We start from the raw sequence: 17,163 nt of genomic DNA on the forward strand, positions 1-17,163 counted from the left end.
CAACAGCCACCGGAGGGGTGCTGTGCTGGGGATGGATAAAGCCAGCTGCTCTCCCCCAGCTCAAGAAAGATAATCGCCTCTTTTCAAAGGGGCCTCGCCGTGGCTCTGTTAAGCAGGGGTTGCTGCTACTCCAGAGCAAACTGGCAGCCACTCAGAGCTGCAATTCATTAAAAGAGGAAGACGTCCGGCGATCCAGCTCCTCCATCCTCACATCTTGCGGATTTTGGCCCTCCAGATTGCTTCAGCACCAAACAAGAGAGCCCTCCTTCCTCTCCATATGAACTGCACATGTCATCCTTTGCAGCCAATATTTACTGGGGCTAACTGCAAGGTCACCTCTGCTCTCTTCCACAGCGTTTTACTATCTCCGTGTTTTATTTACCCTTTACATAAAATACACAAGCTTTTTCCCCCCTTTTTAATATGGAGAGCCTTGACAGGCAGCAGCCAGATAGCTCAGCTTCCACTCCATTAAGGACCAAGTAATTGTCCCAGATCAAGGGGAGAGAGTTTATATAAGCATCTGGCCTCAGTTTAAGAGAGCGCGTTTCCCTCTTTAAAGCTGAAAGCTGCGGGGCTGATTCTATCCAGGTTCGAGTTGTCTCCTCTCGGACATGAGCAAGGGACAGCACTCAGATGAGGATTGTTTTTAAGGGCCAAGTCAAGAACATAGGGACATAGAAAGCTGCCAAATACTGAGTCAGACGGTTGGTCCATCTAGCTCAGTATTGTCTACACAGACTGGCAGCGGCTTCTCCAAGGCAGGAGTCTCAGCTTTATCTTGGAGATGCCAGGGAGGGAACTTGGAACCTTCAATTATTTTTTTATTAATTATTATTAATTAACATTATTATTAAATTATTATTTTATTTTCATTATTTTTTTTTATTATTATTATTTACACAGACAGGTGTTATTGACTGGTTTGTTTTATCCAGACATCGAGTCCTTCCCAAGGACCTGGGATGGCTGAATTTTATTGTCAATTGTTATAGATATCGTCGCAGAATATAGGCTGTTCCCAGTAAAGCTGCTTTTTGTAATTGGCTGATGGTGATTTCTGTGGCCCCTATGGTGTTGAGGTGCTCCTCAAGGTCTTTTGGAACTGCACCCAGGGCGCCAATTACCACTGGGATTATTTTGGTCTTTTTCTGCCACAGCCTTTCAATTTCAATTTGTAGATCTTTGTATTTGGTGATGTTTTCTATTTCTTTTCCCTCTATTCTGCTATCCCCTGGTATTGCTATGTCGATTATTTTCACTTTGTTGTTGTTGTGTTGTTGTTGTTGTTAATGTAATAATTAAAGTGGGGGGGCTACCTCAGCCCCCACACGGCAAGTCCTGGTTGGTTTTGGCCCATCGCGGCATTTGTGTTGTGCACCCCTGAGCTGCCAGCCAGAGTATATATCTCTCAGCTGCACATTGGACTCTGCCAACCTGTGATTGGCAGCATCAAGTGAACCCCAGATTCCTTATTACCTGCCAAGAACCTCAATTGATTCTTCACCCTTATTTCACCGTTCCCAGAAGTGCCGCCGTCACAGCCGTCTTCATCGTCACAGTTCCCACTTTCTGCCTCGTCCTCATCTTCCGGCTTGTCCAGACTTTTCCGGCGAGGGACGGACATTCTTTTTAGCAGCTGAAAGGAAGGAGAGGCAAAGAGATTAAGAAAGTTCCTTTTGAAATTTACAGCCAAGGACAGAGTGTACCCCTGCAAGAGAACGTGAGGGGCGATGGAGCAAGCCAGGCAGCAAATGGGAAATACCATTTTTGGAAGCTCACTAAGTTTCCAAAGGGGTCAAAGCCAAAAACCAGCACTGGTCCTCTCCAAGGCTGAGCCTAAAGTTCTCCAAAAAATCTGATTTGCTCTAGATCACCATCATTGGAAGTTCCTGACTTCTGCTTGTTCTCTGCACGCTTACTTGTCTGACCTATGGGCAAGTTACAGAACTCTGAAACCTCAGTGTTCCTTGCTGTACATAGGAACAGAGGAAGCTGTCGTATACTGAGTCAGATCATTGGTCTATCTAGCTCAGTATTGTCTACACAGACTGGCAGCAGCTTCTCCAAGGCTGCAGGCAAGGATCTCTCACAGCCCTATCTTGGAGATGCTGCCAGGGAGGGAACTTGGAACCTTCTGCTCTTCCCAGAGCGGCTCCATCCCCTGAGGGGAAGATCTGCCCTAAGGGGAATATTTCATAGCAGATAGCACTCACATGTAGTTGCCCATCCAAATGCAAACTAGGGCGCACCATGTTTAGCAAAGGGGAGAATTTGCACTCACTACTACAAAGACCAGCTTAATCCCATAGGTAGCAAGTGCCAAAGGCTAGGGCCCCTTCTAAAATAACCAAACCACTCCATCAGAAGCAGATACATTCTCAGTTTGTTCAGAGAAAGGGCTTCCTGCCAGGTGAAAGGTATCCAATCACTTCCACTACAAGACTGAGCCCTGGAATTTAAAATTTATTGAAATAAGGAAGAGAATGGTCCCAGAGTAGATCCTGCAAGAATCTATTCCAAGAATGGGGCTTATCATCGATCCGGGTTTTTTGCCAGTTTCTCCCATATTTGGAATCTCTCTGCCTGTTTCAGGTATTTCAAAACTATTTGGAATACATTAAGCCAGCCTTTGAAAACAGTCTCTCTCTAGAAGATCCTGCAGTTCATGTAACCATGGCTCACGTTTTACATCTGACCTCACAGGTCCACCACAATAAAAGCACTTTGCTATTGTTTGTATCAGAGGCCCGAGATTTAATAAGAAGACTGCTTTCTTCAGAGTGGCAAATTGCTTTTCATAAGGAAGAGCAAAAAAAAAAAAAATGTTTTGGTTGAAAATGTCACAGCGAGGAACGTGACTGTTTATCCCAGAAGAGGAACAGGTTGATTTACCCCAAAGTTCCTGTGTGTTATCGGGGAGCACAGAACATAGGAAGCTGCCATATACCGAGTCAGACCATGGGTCCATCTTGCTCAGTATTGTCTACACAGACTGGCAGCGGCTTCTCCAAGGCTGCAGGTAGGAATCTCAGCCCCATCTTGGAGAAACCAGGAGGGAACTTGGAACCTTCTGCTCTTCCCAGAGCGGCTCCATCCCCTAAGGGGAATATCTTACAGCCCTCACACTTCCAGTCTCCATTTCATATGCAACCAGGGTGGAGCCTGCTGAGCTTAAGGGGGCATGTCATGCTTGCTACCACAAGACCAGCTCTCTTCCCATAGTAGCAGAGCAGTTGACACACCATTTGTCCACAAATCCATGGACCCTAAACAGCCCCTGCAGCTAAGGACAAGGAACATGATATTCTTAGGAAGACTTGAAAATCTGTTTCCCTTTGCTAGAGAGTGACTTTTTTGTCCTATGAGGGTCTCTGGTCAAACAGGTGCTGCAGGTTTTTAGCTACAAAAACCTGAAATCCCTGTTTGACCAAAGACCATAGCAGGACCAAAACAAAAAAAAAACCAAAAAACCCACCCACCATTACTTTATATACACCATAGGCAATGACAGTTCTATTACATTGCCTCAGTCTCTGAAAGTTTATTGCCTGCACACAGCCCGAGGCTGCTTTGGGACCTTATTTTTCTAATCAAATGTTCTATTTCCAGATGGCAGCTGGACAAGAATGTCTCTGTGTTTTTGCTTCTGCACAAGCTGGACCCACAAGCCGTACCAATTTCCTATTAAGTAACAATTATGTCTGTTTCTCTCCCCCCCCCACCCCCCAAATTACGCTTGACGGTTTCTCCGTCTTTAAATAGCTGCTATCGCTAAGTCGCTACCCTGGCATTACTGCTCACTCCTAGCTTGCGGGGAAGAGGCAGGGAAATCGACAACCCAATAATAAGCAAGCAGTCTGCAACAATAAGCAGGTTTTAACTTAATGACAATTTATTCAGCTGCAAGAGTTTAACCGGCACATCCTCTTTCCTTTTCTGCCAAGCCAGAGTGGTGGAAAAGTCAGCCATTCAAAATCCAGAGCTCGGGTGGTGGTGGAATCAGTTCAGTGCATGGCCTCGTGTATATTTGCATACGAACTCAAGCAACTGCAGAACGAACAAACACACACACACACACACACACACACACAGGGCGGTGGATGAGAAGACTCATAAGAACGCTGCTGAACCAAACCAAACAACCCTTCTAGTCTGCATTCTTGTTCCCCACCATGGACTTCCAGATGCCGCCAGGAAATATACAAGCGGGACTGGAAGGCAACAGTCCTCAGCAGCTGGTATGCTGTGGTAGACTGCCCCTGGGAAAGGAGGTTCCACCTAGCTACCCTAATAGCCAACCAGAGGCCTCTCTTCTCCCATGAATTTGGCTTATCGCCTTTTAAAGCTGTCTGAACAAGTGGCCTTTGCATATTAATGCCAGCGTGTTGTAGTGGGTAGAGTGCTGGACTAGGACCGGGGAGACCCGAGTTCAAATCCCCATTCAGCCACGAGACTTGCTGGGTGACTCTGGGCCAGTCACTTCTCTCTCAGCCTAACCTACTTCACAGGGTTGTTGTGAGGAGAAACCTAAGTATGTAGTACACCGCTCTGGGCTCCTTGGAGGAAGAGTGGGATATAAATGTAAATAATAATAACAACAACAACAACAACAACATTGGGGCAGCAAATATTAATTGCATGTTCCGCAAAGGAGAGGCGAGTTGGGCTGGTGGTAGCAAGCATGAATTGTCCTCTTTGCTAAGCAGGTTTGCATTTGAATGAGCAGCTACATGTGAGTGCTGTAAGTTACTCCCCTTAGGGGATAGGGCCACTCCAGGGAGAGCATCTACACGCTTGAGTGCAGAAGGTTCCAAGTTCCCTCCCTGGCAGCATCTCCAAGACAGCTGCCGCCAGTCTGGGTAAATACTGAACTAGATGGACCAATGGCCTGACTCAGTAGAAGGCAGCTTCCTATGTTCCTACATCTACTGCCCATCTATTTCATAATATAAACCTGAGTGTAAGAATTACATAGGCTGCCTACTTTCTCCTTACCATCGTTTTAGAAACCAGTAGCATGCTTCCCACCCCTCACCTGCCACTTACTCATCTTTTCCTCCTAAGTTGCTCCATCACCCTGATCATTTGGGCTGCTCTTTACTGCATCTTTTCCAGCTCTACAAAATGCTTTTTGCAATGCCTTCCTGTGTAGCAAAATAGACATCAAAATAACAAAACAAAATCACCCTTCCTACACTCAGAGATCTAGCTCGTCAGGAAACTAGCTTTCTACAGGCAGGCAGGCAATTTTATTTTATCTACAGGACCAAATATTCAGTCTTCTTCCTGCACTTTTTAATGTTACACTCGCACCACATGATATTTCTGAGCCTACTGCTCGACTCCATTTGATGCTCAAAATCCAGAGGACCCATTTTCCTGTAAGTAACTTATTCAATCACCTTATATATATTTATATATAAATCACATCCAAGCTGGCTGACAAATATAAAAACCAAGAATATAAATTTCCAGTTCTTAAAAAAGAAAGGAAAACACAAAATGCAAGACAACCACTACAAACAGCAGCTCAAAACCTAGTTGTTTCATGAGTTACTGCTTCTGGAGATATTAAACATCCGCTTGAATACGTGGGTTTTGAACATCCGTCTAAATGTGATAACGCAGAGGTTCTCAAATTTGGGACCCCTAGATGTTGTTGGACTACAACTCCCACAATCCTGAGCCACTTTGTCCAAAGCGGCCACTTCTAGGACAATTCTCAGCCTCCATAAGTGTCAATCTTGGGGTAAAATAGGTGTACAGATAAGCAGCTTCTGTGGCAAGGAGATCAGCAGCCATAAGGTCTCCAACTCTCCTGAAGCAAAGGGGATCCCCAGTAAATATAGCAACTGAACACGGACCCAAGTTTGCCATACTGAATCCTTAAATTGGAGATGCTCAAACTTAGGTCCCCCAATATTGTTGAACTAACTCCCATAATCCCCAGCCACAGTGGTTTTTGTGACTGGGGATTATGGGAGTCGAAGTCCAACAACATCAGGGACCCATGATTGAGAACCTCTGCCTTAGCCCTTTTAAGGCCATTTGAAAAAAAGTTTTTTTAAAAAAACACCAGATCAGCATAACAAATAGCAAATCGTGACCTCGATTGTTCAGATAAGTGCAAAGGATTTCTTTCAAATGAAGGGTTCCCTCAGGAGTCTGGCAAGGCAAAGTCTGAATTAATATTTATACTCTTCTGGGGCGCATAGTTCTCCTTTAATTTAGTCTGCATGACTGAAAGAATTTAATAAAAAACGTTCCAAGGGCCGTGCCGAAATTCCCCGCATATTTTTCCATAAGCCTTTGGATGATGATCAAGCATCAAGATTGGAAAGGGCTAATACTGTGTCTGCAGCTAAAACAATAGCCAGAATTTCAAGTAAAATTGAACAGCGTGTAGAGACAGCAAGAGGAAAAGGTAGGGGAAAGCAAGAAAGGTGTGGGATCTGTGTCTTGTATGTGTGCATGCTGGAGAAGGAGGATTGCATCGTCTATTATGCCTTTTAGTTATTCCATCTTTTAAGAGCACAGTTAGTTAATCGTTCAAATGTTTACTGCCGATTACCAAAGTCATCACAATATGGCTACAGTAAGGATAATATTAACACTTGATTATCTGGGAATCAAATGCTAAGACCCACAAATCTTCCATAAACAATTGTACATTAAAATCCATTTCAAATTCCTCCCAGGAGCATTCCATTTTAGCGGCAATTTGTAAAATGGGTAATAAAAACAAAGAAGATAAAATCAAACTTTACCTTAAGGAAATCTGCACGGAAATTTGCACAGGCCTTGCTAGTTCTGTTTGGAAAACAGCTACTTGTTTCAGGGTCTCTAGGTCTTTATTGAAAAGGTAATCCTCGGACATACTGATTAATTCGTGCTTTTAAAAAAAGTAAATTGGCAAGATGTTTTTCTCTTATATCTCTTGTCAATGGGAGGAGAGCTGATCTTGTGGTAGCAAGCATAACTTGTCCCCTAGCTAAGCAGGGGCTGCCCTGGTTGCATATGAATGGGAGACTATAAGTGTGAGCACTTCAAGATATTCCCCTCAGGAGATGGACCCACTCTGGGAAGAACAGAAGGTTCTGAGTTCCCTCCCTGGCATCTCCAAGATAGGGCTGAGATTCCTGCCTGCAACCTTGGAGAAGCTACTGCCAGTCTGTGAAGACAATACTGAGCTAGATAGACCAAGGGTCTGACTCAGTATATGGCAGCTTCCTATGTTACAGATCTCCTCTGATCCGGATGGAAATCTACAGCTATCCAGACTAGTCACTACTGATGAATTCATGAATCTTCCATGAATTTGTCAAATCCCCTTTTAAACCCCTCTAGATTGGGGGCCATCAGTGAATTCCATAGCTTAACTACACATTGTATGAAGCAGTACTTTCTTTTGCTTGTCCTGAATCTTCCAGCATTTAGCTTCAGCAGAAGACTAATTCTAATATTATGAGAGAGAAAACATCTCTCTGTCCACTTGATAATGTGCAGATAAGGAAAGCAATTCCACGATAAAGCAAACATCTCAATGCATCCTTCAGAATTAGGGTGGCAAACATGGCTGGTTTAACGGGAAAATTTAATCAACCCAAACCCAAACCCGAAATCAGTGGAGGTGCATGTTAATAGGCAAAGGCAAATTCTAATTGGGGGAGTGGCGAGCTAAAAAGCCACACAGGGCAGGTATTGCAGCTATTTTGTTTCTGGTGTGTGCCTCTCTAAACAGAATGGAAATTGCTTTTCCTTCCAACAGAGAGCAGTCCCTTTTCTCTAGCAACGGTAAACTGCCTTATATTTCCTCCCATTATCACAAAAATGCACAAATATTGAGGATTCACTAACAACAGTCCAGTACAAGACAAGTATCCAATCAACTAAAGAGCCAGTCGTTGGTCGGCAGTCTAACCATACACTCACTCTCCCGTTGGAAGAGTCACCGTGGATGCCAGACCGTACGAGCCCTGCTGGATCAGATCAAACTGGGTCCATCGAAATCCAGTCTCCTATTTCCAATGGTAGCCAAACGGATGCCTCCAAGAAGCACACAGCCCTCTTCCACTGTTGGTCCCCAGCAACTGATATTCAGAGCTATACTGCTCCCAAACATGGCGGCCCCATTTTCTTAAGCCATTTGTGGCAGAGAGTTCCATAAGTAAATTCTGCATTGTGTGGAGGATTCACTTATGCATGTACTAAATCCCTTGCCCATCAGTTTCGTTTTCCAGTGTTTTGAGAAAGGGAGAAAAACCGCGCTTCAAGCAAGGCTGGGAGTCCACCGGAGCACTATAGCTCAGCCCTCGTGGGGATTCGAACCGGCAACATCTTGCTCCCAAGGCAAGTTACTTCCCTGCTGCACCATTAGGTGGCCTGGTCTTGCGGTAGCAAGCAGGAACTGTACCTTTTGCTAAGCAAGGTCCACCCTGGTTTGCATTTGAAGGGGAAACATGTGAGCACTGTAAGATATTCCCCTCAGGGGATGGAGCCGCTCTGGGAAGAGCAGAAGGTTCCAAGTTCCCTCCTTGGCAGCATCTCCGGATAGGGCCGAGAGACACTCCTGCCTGCAACCTTGGAGAAGCCGCTGCCAGTCTGGGTAGACAATACTGAGCTAGATGGACCAAGGGAGCTCCCTAAGTACCAGAAATGTGTTGCCATACCATGTCCTGACCAAAGTTCCTTCCCCTGCACACAAAATGAGGCAGGCCAAGATATTCTGCTTCAACCTACCATCTTACAAGAAGAGGAAATCTCAAGCAGTCTATGCAAGTCCCTTCTCTTTGATCTTTGGCCCATTGCTATGATGGGGATACATCTCAGAAGTCTCTCTCAAGGCAGCAATTGTGCCATTTGAAACCCAAGGGATGTGCAAAGGTGTTAATTAAATGCACATTTGGAGAGGAGGAAGCCTCTAGAGAGAGACAACTTGTCCACCTGTTGTGAAGAGGTCTAAGCGGCAGGGGTGAACATGAATTCAACGTTCAAACTAGCCCCAGAGGAATTAAATGAGGGATAATCATAGATAAAGATCCAGACCTACAGCAGGCCACAGTGGAGTCTGCTAATTTCAATAATATTATGGGAGCGGGGGTGAGAAAACCCCATATTCTGGATCACTTGCCAGCACCCCCACCTCTCTGGCTCACGCAACTTTGTTTTCAGAGACCCAGAGAACTCTTTTTGGAACGGAAAGGCCCACTCTGAACAGCTCAGGGGGGTCTTGCATAGATTTGCAGCTCATTTACGTGTTAATTAAGAGCAAACATCATTCCATTAGAGTTAGAGAGTGTCACCGAAGATCACACAAGCAGACCTGCAAGAAAGGTAACCTGGAGGGATCAGGCCCAGGTCCAATCCTTCTGCACTCAGCTGCCTCCAGGCTGGACTACCGCAATGCGCTCTACACAGGGCGGCCTTTGTGCATAGTTTGGAAACTTCTGTTAATCCAAAATGCAGCAGCCAGAATGATCTCCAGGGTAACCCGGAGATATCACATCATGCCTGTTCTTTAACAGTTGCTCTGCCTGCTGATGAGTTTCTGGGCAAAATATGACATGCTGATTATTATCTTTAAAGCCCTGAATGGCTTAGGCCTGGGTTAACCAAGACAGCACCTTTCTCTGCAAGATTAAGATAATGTTAATCGGCAATTGAGATTATCAGGAAAGGTCTGTCTTCAGGTGCCACCATTTCATCTGGTGGCCATCTGAGATGGAGCCTTCTCAGTAGCCACTTCTAGGTTGTAGAACACGCTTCCCCTTGGAAATAAGATGATATCACTGGAAGCTTTCAAGAGAGCCATAAAGGCGTCCTTTTTCAGCTCAGCTTGGTTTTAACAGTTTCTAACGAGATTTTTCTTAATATCTTCAGTGGTTTTATTTTTGATTGTAAACTGCCCTGAGCCATTTTGGGATGGGAGGTATACAGATGATATAAAAATAAAACAGTAAAATTTGCCACCAGCGGTTTGGGTTGGGTTCCTCATCTGCACAGAGCCAAGGCACACAATCAAGGATGCAACTCACATCAAAAGTTGCCATTTGGCACATTTCCCCATGTCGCTTCCCTATCTGTCTTACATTTCCCCGTACAAAAAAGTCCCAGGGCGGTTCACACTCCAAAAACCCTTAAAACACTGACACAATTAAAACAATTTAAAAATACAACTAAACACTCTAAAACGCAACTGACTAAACAGGTATGTTTTCAGGTCCTTCTTAAAAACATTCAGAGAAGGGGAGACTCTAATTTCATTAGCAAGCGTGTTTCAGAACAATTCTAGACAACAGCTCTAGAAAAGGGCAACTCTAGAAAAGGCTTGGTTTCAAGTTGCCACTAACTGAGCTGGTGTCAACCACAACTGGGCCTCCTAAGATGATCTTAATAGGCGGCGAGGATGATGAAGGCGGCGGCAATTGAGTAGGCACGGAAAAAATGCTAGAAACTTGACTGTACACCTTTCCCTGGTCAGAGTTATACTTTGGGAATGGGCGTCGCTCAGTGGTAGCGTACATGCTCTGTACACAGAAGGTCTGAGGTTCAATCCCTGCCATGTCTAGACAGGGCTGAGAAAGACCCCTGTCCAGGGGCGGATCAACGCATAGGCAAAGTAGGCACTTGCCTATGGCGGCAAATTCTGAGGCGTGGCAAATTGGCCTATGCATTAATTTGCCACTTGTGGGGCAGGGGGACATGAGACCGGCTTTTAAAACTGCTGTTGGGATGGTGGAAAGAGTAGTAGGATCGCTTGCCTTCCAAATAATGACAGGTGGGGCCATTTTTGGCCCGTTTGGGACCAAATGGCCCGACCTGTCATTTGGGAGACAGGTGGACCTGTGGGAGGAGCTTTCACCGCTGTCTCCGTGGCCACCGCCGCCATCCCACCACACATATGAAGACGGCCTGACCTATCATGATTTGGGAGGCAGGCGGGCCCTCTAGGAGCTCTCGCCACCACCGCACAGCGGTGGCTTTAAAAGGTATTAAAAGCAGGCTTAACTCCCCACCACAACCACCACCGCAAGCCCCTGACTTGTAAAATGGAACCCTTGCTGGGGTGGCAAATCTTTGGTCGCCTACAGGCGGCAAAAAGCTTCATCCACCCCTGCCCTTGTCCAAAACCCCAGAGAGGTGCTGCTGCCAGCCAGTGTCGGCACTGCTGAACTAGGTGTATTGGTCTGACTCAGTAGAAAGCAGCTTCATGTGTTCACCAGGAACGTTCATCGCTCAGCAGTAAAGAACTTGCTCTGCCTGCAGAAGGCCCCTGGGTTCAGACCCTGTTGTGGCTTAATCAAAAAGATCGGCTGTTGAGGAAAACTTCAGTCCAAAACCACTGCCAGTCAGAGCAGATGATGCTGAGCTAGATGGACCAAGGCCTGGACTCAGCAGAAGGCGACTTTGGCTTGTCTAAATCCTATCCCACTAATCGGCTTTTATCTTAGAAGGAAAATGTGTTAAGGCCCCCCCTAAATATTTGCTTAGTTCCCACTGTTGATCTGTTTGGCCTTGCAAATGAAAGCACTCACATAATCACCAAACCATCTTCCTGCTCCCTGGCAAGTCTGCTGGTTAATTAACTTTTCCCTGGCACATTTGCCAAAAGGATTGTTTTATCTCCACGGTGGCTTCATTCAGATGCTGAAGTCTTACTTCCCCAAACACAAACCGGAGGGTGATTCATCCTAGGGAACACATCAGAGAAACACACTCACACCCCACCGTTTCTTGGAGAATCAGTTCTCTTAAAGAACTGCTGCTTCATCCGCTCGCTCGCTCTCTGTGTACCTCGGAATAAAGTCTATATATGGCTTATTTGCGGGCTCTGATAACAAGGGAAAGAAGAACATGAAGGATTGGGAGGGGGGGCATCACCACAAAATCTGGATGCAGAAATCTATGCTTCATTCATTAACTTGACCCATAATCTTGCTGATCTTACTAGCACGATTCTCATGGAAACGAGCACAGTTGTTCATATCTGGTTAGCAGGCAGGCATCACAACAGGCCAGTATGCTGACCAGGCACAACATTTATTCATTCTTTTTTCAAAATATGTATACCTCGCCCCTCCAGTACACTACTGCTTGGGGCGGCTAATAAGATAAGTAAAACCTATACACTATTTTTTTTAAAAAACAACAACAATATAACACTAATAAAACAAGAAACTAACCCCAATGAGGCCTCAGTTAAAGCCAAATGCAAAATTGCAAGTTAAAATGTTAAAAGTTAAAAAGCCATCAGATATAACTGCAGCTAAAATGCTGAAATGCCTCTCTAAAGAGATCGGTGCTCAACAAGTTTCTTAAAGACCCTGAGGGAGGGAGCACGGCAAAGCCCTTCTGGAAGGGAGTTCCAAAGCTGGGGGGCCACAACCAAAAAGGCCTTGTCTAGTCCCTGCCAACCAGATCTCCATCAGTGGTGGGACCATGAGCAGAGCCTGGGCAGGTTCGTATGGGTGGACACAATCTGACAGTTTGATAACCCAGCCTGGTAGGGCTTTCAAGGTCGAGATCAACACAAGGAATCTAGTCCAGAAGCAAACCAGTAGAACTGCCTACTTGTGAAGTGACTCACGCCCACAAGCATCCTTGCAGCAGCGTTCTGGACCAGCTGAAGCCTCCAAACAGACTTCAAGGGCAGCCCCACCTAGAGCCCATTGCAGTAGCCCAATCTGGATGGACAGCACTATGATTGCTGGGGAAAGCTGATGCACCCTGACAGCAAAAGCAAGCATGGGGGTAAAGTTTTGGTAGAAAGATCTTGAGAACGCACACAAAACTGCTACTACAACAAGCAAGGAAAACCTGGGCCAGCTTACATTTTTCCCCAATCACTCTTAAAAGCACCCATCATGAATCATGCCTATCCATCCTTGCTTCGTCCACAAGGCTGACTTTCAAAAAGCCAGCAAAATGTGAAGAACTCCTTCTGAACTCAGTGGATTCTGGATCAAGTTGCTTTCCACCCAAAATAAAAAGTTACTCCCTTAAACAGCTTATGGGAATCTTTCCAAGCTTTTTCCTCATACACACCTCAAACGAGTGAACTTCCTTTCTCCAGATTTATGTTGCCTGGCTAATTTTTCCCCTTCATAAGTTATCTACCAAGGCCCTCACATTACTTTTGCCAGGGCTTCAATGCCTTCTCACAAGGCCAGCAGCACCTGTGCACAAAACCACAACTGTGCATCCATTCCAAATTTGGCACCAAATGGCCAAATTAAGGCTTTTTAATTTACGATCCTTGCCAATATGTTTGGGGATGGTTTGTGGGTCACTTATCATGACAACCGGAAGAAGGTATGGCAGCTTCATTTACTTACTCGCTGCCTTGTGCCTGATCCAGCAGAGCTGTTCTTATGAGGGGAGGAGGAAAGCAAGCCAGAGATCATCTGGGAGGCAGGCCCTGCCTACATGACCTCCACTCAGAAAGCTGCAGCACCCACCAAGAACGGATGCCCTAGGCCAGGGATTGCCAATGTTGGGTCCCCAGATGCTATTGGACTTCAACTCCCATAACCCCCAGCCCCAGTGGCCTTTGGTTGGGGATTATGGGAGTTGAAGTCCAATAACATCTGGGGACCCAACGTTGAGAATCCCTGCTGCCCTAGGCAGTCAGCTAGGTCTGCCTAGTGGATGGGCCAGTCCCAGCTGCAGGGATGGGGTGGAGTGATTTTTTTTTTTCCCCAGAGCCCACACTAGCATGCCCATCTAAATGGGACCCTTAGAGCAACCTTCCAAGAAGTGGCAAACAATCAGGCCGGGTGCAGGCACGGCAGTGGCGAGGAGATGAAGTGTTAAGTCTTCTCGAAAATGCCAGACCATCTTGCAATTAAAAAGGCACGGTATGTTCAGACTTAATTATATGGAGCAGTCACAGTCTGTCACACTTCTTCCGATTTAACTCTCTTCGCTGTACCGCAGTAATTGCTCCTTCCATATGGAGTGGAAATCTGCGAATGTATTTATGACGGTGTGTTAACGCAAAAGCCAAGGAAGAACTCCCAGGTCATAAAAAGGGATAATGTCGCTAGTCTTTAAATACCAGGCCCGAACCTTGCAGAGCTATAGATTATTCAGTGCGGTTAAAAAGGGGGTGGGGGAGAGAATTAGCGGATAAGTTCCCAAACACATTTATCACAGCAGGGAAACCATCCTGTGTCTTCCTGCATCACAGACTTCAGAGAAATAAATGACAAGACTTGGGACATCCCAGCGGTGCTCGGCAGTCATACACACCCCCATTTGTCACACACAGTTTAATAATGCCATCCGAAATAGGGCAGGCCCCAAGAATTACTGGCATACTTTCCAAAGACGTTTTTCTTCCCCTTCCTCTTTAGATGAGGTGTGTTATTGTTCAGGGGAACCCGTCACTGAATTAAAACCAGGTCTGACACCTTAAGTAAAACGGCTGCATGTCAGGATTTCTTATTTTGAGCCAACAGGTGTGGACAGGAGAGCTGGTCTTGTGGAAGCAAGCATGACTTGTCCCCTTAGCTAAGCAGGGTCTGCCCTGGTTGCATATGAATGGGAGACGAGAAGTGTGAGTGCTGTAAGAGATTCCCCTCAGGGGATGGAGACGCTTTGGGAAGAGCAGAAGGTTCCAAGTTCCCTCCCTGGCAGCATCACCAAGATAGGGCTGGCAGAGACTCCTGCCTTTAACCTTGGAGAAGCCGCTGCCTGTCTGTGAAGTCAATACTGAGCTAGATAGACCAATGGTCTGACTCAGTATATGGCAGCTTCCTATGTTCCTATCATCAAGCATGCCCCTCTCCAGTGCAACCAAGGTGGTTGGCAGGGAAGTGTCTGCATGATCAGAAGGTGATCTCAGGGAATGGCTCATGCTAACTGAGCCATAGAGGTTAGTTAGAACTCAGCTAATTAGTCCCCTGCTAACTGACTGAAGAGGCACCTTTTAAAGTGGTGATTCTCTTGTATTTTGTAGGGGGAGAGCAACTGGCCCTCTCCAACCCCAGCACAGCACCCCTCCTGTGCCTGTTGCTGGCGTGTTTCTTATGTTTCCTTTTTAGATTGTGAGCCTTCGGGGACAGGGAGCCATTTTATTTTATATTTTATTTTATCTTAATATCTATGTAAACCACTTTGAGAACTCTTGTTGAAAGGCAGTATATAAATATCTGTCGTATTTTGTATGGGGTGAACCCAGGGCGAAGGTATAATAGGGCGGACGGGTTCAAGGAACACAAGCCGCCTAGCTCACCCCAAGCTCCAGCCAACCCTCATTTTCCAGCTGTGTTCATTGCTGGCTGTGCAGGGTTGTGTTTTTTCCCCCTCCTCTCACCTTATTCGTATTCGCTCGCTCCAAGTGAGGGAGAGAACCAACCAGACATGCCCCCAGGAGCGAGCACAGCTGGGAAATGAGCTCCGGAGGACCTGCACACCCCTTCCAAGGCTCGGGCTATGTCTGTGTGTGTGATGTCACATGGGAGGGGAGGGGCCGCCACCCTGGAAGGCCCCGCATGATAATGCGAGGGTTCATTGCCAGCTGGGATGTGGCTTTTCCCCCTTTCACTCCCTTGAGGGGAAAAAAGGGAGAACACACCCAGCTGGCAATGAAGTGTCAGCTAGAAATGAGCTCCAGAATGCACGTGTGGCCCTTCCGGGTCTCCAGCCACACCCCTGCATGTGACACCAGCCCCCACTCCCATACCTACACCAATTATAGTATACCTATAATTCAACAAGATGGAAACATAGGGACAGAGAAAGCGTCCTTCTACCAAGTCAGACTATTGGTCCATCTAGCACAGTAGAGAGGGCCCCTTACCAGCTCTCGTGGTGACAGCGGCCCCTCTCAGCTCCACCGGCATCACTCACACACCCACACACACCCACACACACACACACACACACACACCATGGGCTGAAAGGTGGCTTGGTTCTGACCTCTGCACATGTGCAGAGGTCACATAAATGGCCTCTGTGCATGCACGGAGTCCGGAACCGGCACTGCCCGTCAGCCTGCAGTGCGGGGGGAGTGCTGATGGAGCCGAGAGGGTCCCCCGCTGTGGATCTGCCCACGCCAAAGAGCCAGCGCCACAGCCACCACCACCACCACCACGAGAGACAGTAAGGTGCCCTCTCGCCCGCCCCTCCAAACCAGTTTTACATGGGGAATCCTTACTGGATTCCCCTTTTTACAAGCAGGGCAACCAAATCGGTTCGACCCGATCCGACAGCTCGAACTGAACCAGCTCACGGACCGGGTAGTTCAGTTTGAGTTCGGTTCGAACTCAAACCAAACCACCCGTCTGGTTCCGTGCACACCCCAAGACAACATTGATGGAAATCTCTCCAAGGTTTCAGGCAAGAGTCTTTCTCAGCTCGACCTGGAGATGCTGCCGGCAGCTGAAGCTGGGACATTCTACGTGCTAAACAGATGCTCTTACCACTCAGCTAATGGCCCATCCCCAAAGGTTTCTTGAGGGGGCACCAAAATATGAACCAGCTTCCAGGTCCAAGCAAATCTACCCCAGTCTAGACTCTAGAGCACGCAATTTACAGGAAACCATCTCTGTAACAATAAGATGTGTTATAAAACTGTAAAGGGAAAATGTGATTATGATATCACACACACACACACACTATATATATATATATATGGCAAGAGAGGAAGGATTGAAATCCTCCTATGAAGTACCTTCAAGTTCACTTAGATCCAACCCATTTCCAAAAGAGAGTGATCGCTTCTGAACACTTATTCTCTGTTAATCCATTCAGTTCATCTTGAAGGTGCTACAGGACTCACACCCGAGTCCTATTTCCCACTGCTTAACACGAACTTATTGCCCGATTCCTGATTCCCATGCAGTTCCTCATCCCCCAGAGCAAGAATATTTCAGATCATTAGATTTCTGGCTAAAGAGCATTATTTTTTTCATCTTTGTTTAAAAAAAAAAAAAAGCACAGGACTGACTCAGCAAACCAAATTATAAGTTGGTTTGTGCACATCCCAAAGATCTGTCAAGATACAGTAGACTTGAACTATTTCCAAGCATGAGCTGCAGTAGAACCTCTGGATGAAAAACGTTTCCCTTCCAGAACTCTTTCAACCTGATAATGGCCCTTCCTGCTCGATTCAATTTCTTTTCCAGAGTTTTACTCCTAAGATGACTTATGAATTGC

At 46.3% G+C, this 17,163-nt stretch overlaps 1 protein-coding gene and 1 long non-coding RNA gene across 3 annotated transcripts in view; one reads left to right on the forward strand and one right to left on the reverse strand.

The window, feature by feature from the left end:
• The window catches only part of GPC3 (glypican 3), a 199,451-nt gene that overhangs the window by 31,878 nt on the left and 150,410 nt on the right, over window positions 1–17,163 (reverse strand). For both annotated transcript variants that reach the window (XR_008311670.1, XM_053274293.1), the window contains exon 7: window positions 1,480–1,639. Coding sequence is in view for 1 of the 2 variants with exons in the window: in XM_053274293.1 (XP_053130268.1) it covers window positions 1,480–1,639 (160 nt within the window). In the remaining variant the exon portion in view is untranslated. The remainder of the gene's footprint in view (window positions 1–1,479; window positions 1,640–17,163) is intronic.
• The window catches only part of LOC128335662 (uncharacterized), a 59,020-nt gene that overhangs the window by 14,520 nt on the left and 27,337 nt on the right, over window positions 1–17,163 (forward strand). The gene's annotated exons all lie outside the window — the stretch shown is intronic.

This window comes from Hemicordylus capensis, chromosome 11, assembly GCF_027244095.1.
Source record: "Hemicordylus capensis ecotype Gifberg chromosome 11, rHemCap1.1.pri, whole genome shotgun sequence".
Lineage (NCBI taxonomy): Eukaryota > Metazoa > Chordata > Lepidosauria > Squamata > Cordylidae > Hemicordylus > Hemicordylus capensis.